This window comes from Phyllostomus hastatus, unplaced genomic scaffold, assembly GCF_019186645.2.
Source record: "Phyllostomus hastatus isolate PE091 unplaced genomic scaffold, TTU_PhHast_1.1 phas_contig_798, whole genome shotgun sequence".
NCBI lineage: Eukaryota > Metazoa > Chordata > Mammalia > Chiroptera > Phyllostomidae > Phyllostomus > Phyllostomus hastatus.
In genome coordinates, this window is record NW_025333959.1 from 31,407 (window position 1) to 33,495 (window position 2,089).

Genomic DNA, 2,089 nt, shown 5'->3' on the forward strand with positions numbered 1-2,089 from the left:
ATGGAAACAGGGAATCAAACAAGACTGTCATATTTTATTCTTCAGGGATTTTCCCAAGACTCAGAGAATCAACCCATCCTATTCTGTCTGTTCCTGTTCATGTACCTGATCACTGTGTTGGGAAACCTGCTCATCATCCTGGCCATCACCTCTGACTCCCACCTCCACACACCCATGTACTTCTTCCTCTACAACCTGTCCTTGGCTGACATCTGTTTCACCTCCACCACCATGCCAAAGATGCTGGTGAACATCCAGACACAGAGCAAAGCCATCACCTATGCAGGCTGCATCACTCAGATGTGTTTTTTTATGGTGTTTGGAATTACAGATATTTTTCTCCTCACAATAATGGCCTATGACCGGTTTGTGGCCATCTGTCACCCCTTACACTACACACTCATCATGAACCCCCGCCTCTGTGGCCTGCTGGTTCTCATGTCCTGGTTCATCAGCATAACATACTCCCTGACCCAGAGTCTGTTGACATTGCGCCTGTCTTTCTGTACCAACTGGGAGATTTCACACTTTTCCTGTGAACTTGCTCAGGTCCTCACCATAGCCTGCTCAAACACACTCACCAGTTACATCCTGCTCTATATGGTAACTAGCCTGCTTGGCATTGTTCCCTTCTCAGGGATTCTTTTCTCCTATGTTCGAATTGTCTCCTCAATCCTGAGAATCCCATCAGCAGATGGGAAATATAAAGCTTTTTCTACCTGTGGGTCTCACCTGTCCACAGTTTCTTTATTCTATGGGACAGGCTTTGGTGTGTATATCAGTTCTTATGCACCTTCCTGGAGGAGCATGATTGCCTCACTGATGTACACTGTGGTCACCCCAATGCTGAACCCCTTCATCTACAGCCTGCGGAACAGGGACATCAAGAGGGCTCTACAGAAAATTCTTGGGAGAAAGCTCTATGTTCCATAAGGGGAAGACTCATCCTGGGATTCTAAGCTGACCCGGGTAGGAGCAGTTAGCTAAAGAAATCCCACCTCTTCATCACATTGAATTTTGCTTCTCATCCATTCTATGTAAATGACTTTGGTTGTGATGGCTTTTTAAGCACTTTGCTTTAACCTCTTATGGTGATTCTTCTGTTATTCTCAGTTCTACCCTCCTCATACCCTCTTTTTATTATGTATTACTGCACCTCATCTTGGATTTCCAGCCCTGTGGGTCCATACCAGCCATTTCAGGAACCTACTGGGAACAGTTGAATAAGAATTATGACATAGTACAATTTGTTCAGAACAATTGCTAATTCTTACTAAAGTCACTCATTCAACAATATTTACTGCACACTTTAGTGTGCCATGCTGTTGTAGGTGTCTGGAATACAGCAGTGAAGAAAAATACTGCAGCCTCATGCAGCTTAAATCCTGCATCTCAGAGTTCATTATATCACCTTATATGAGGGGAGTCCCCCCAGAAAACTGGAATTATCTTCTGGAGGGTGGGCCCCCTGTAGTATAGGCTTCCTCCACAGATGAGTCATCTAGGAACTGATCTGTACCAGTGTGCCAGCTGGCATTGGTGTGAGAGGCTGTGTTTGGCTTTAATGAATTTTTTTTAAGACTCTTTCAATGCATTTGACTATTTCATGATAGGTGATTTACAAGCACACTTGCCCATACTGTGCTAAGTATTCAGCAGTTTTTGACCTTGAATTACATGATTCCCATGCTCCACCCCCACGTCACCCGATCTTCCCCTGAGAGACTTTTTTTTGTTGTTGTTTCCTCACATGAAAGTACTTGTCAAAGGAAAATGTTTTGCCAATATGGAAGAGGTGATATAAAAAACAGCAGAAGCACTGTGTTACATCAAAATTGAAGTTCAAAAACTGTTCTGAGCATTGGAGCCCATGTCTCAATAAGTGTATTACATCAAATACAGTAATATTTTGAGGTGACTGAAGTTTTAACTTGTAATAATAATTACACAATTTTTATAAATAAATACCTTTTTTTGAGGGGTGACTTCCCTCATATGTTCAATAAAATATAAAATGATGGATAAATTATTTATTTGGCTATTCATGAGGTTGAACTTGTTTCTATATGTTTTCTTTGTACATTTCCAG

The 2,089-nt window shown here is 41.9% G+C and overlaps 1 protein-coding gene across 1 annotated transcript; it reads left to right on the forward strand.

The window, feature by feature from the left end:
• LOC123825941 (olfactory receptor 7C1-like) lies at positions 1-933 on the forward strand. The gene has a single exon (XM_045849575.1). The coding sequence runs from the start codon at positions 1-3 to the stop codon at positions 931-933; it is 933 nt and encodes a 310-aa protein (XP_045705531.1).
• Positions 934-2,089: the final 1,156 nt, after the last annotated feature.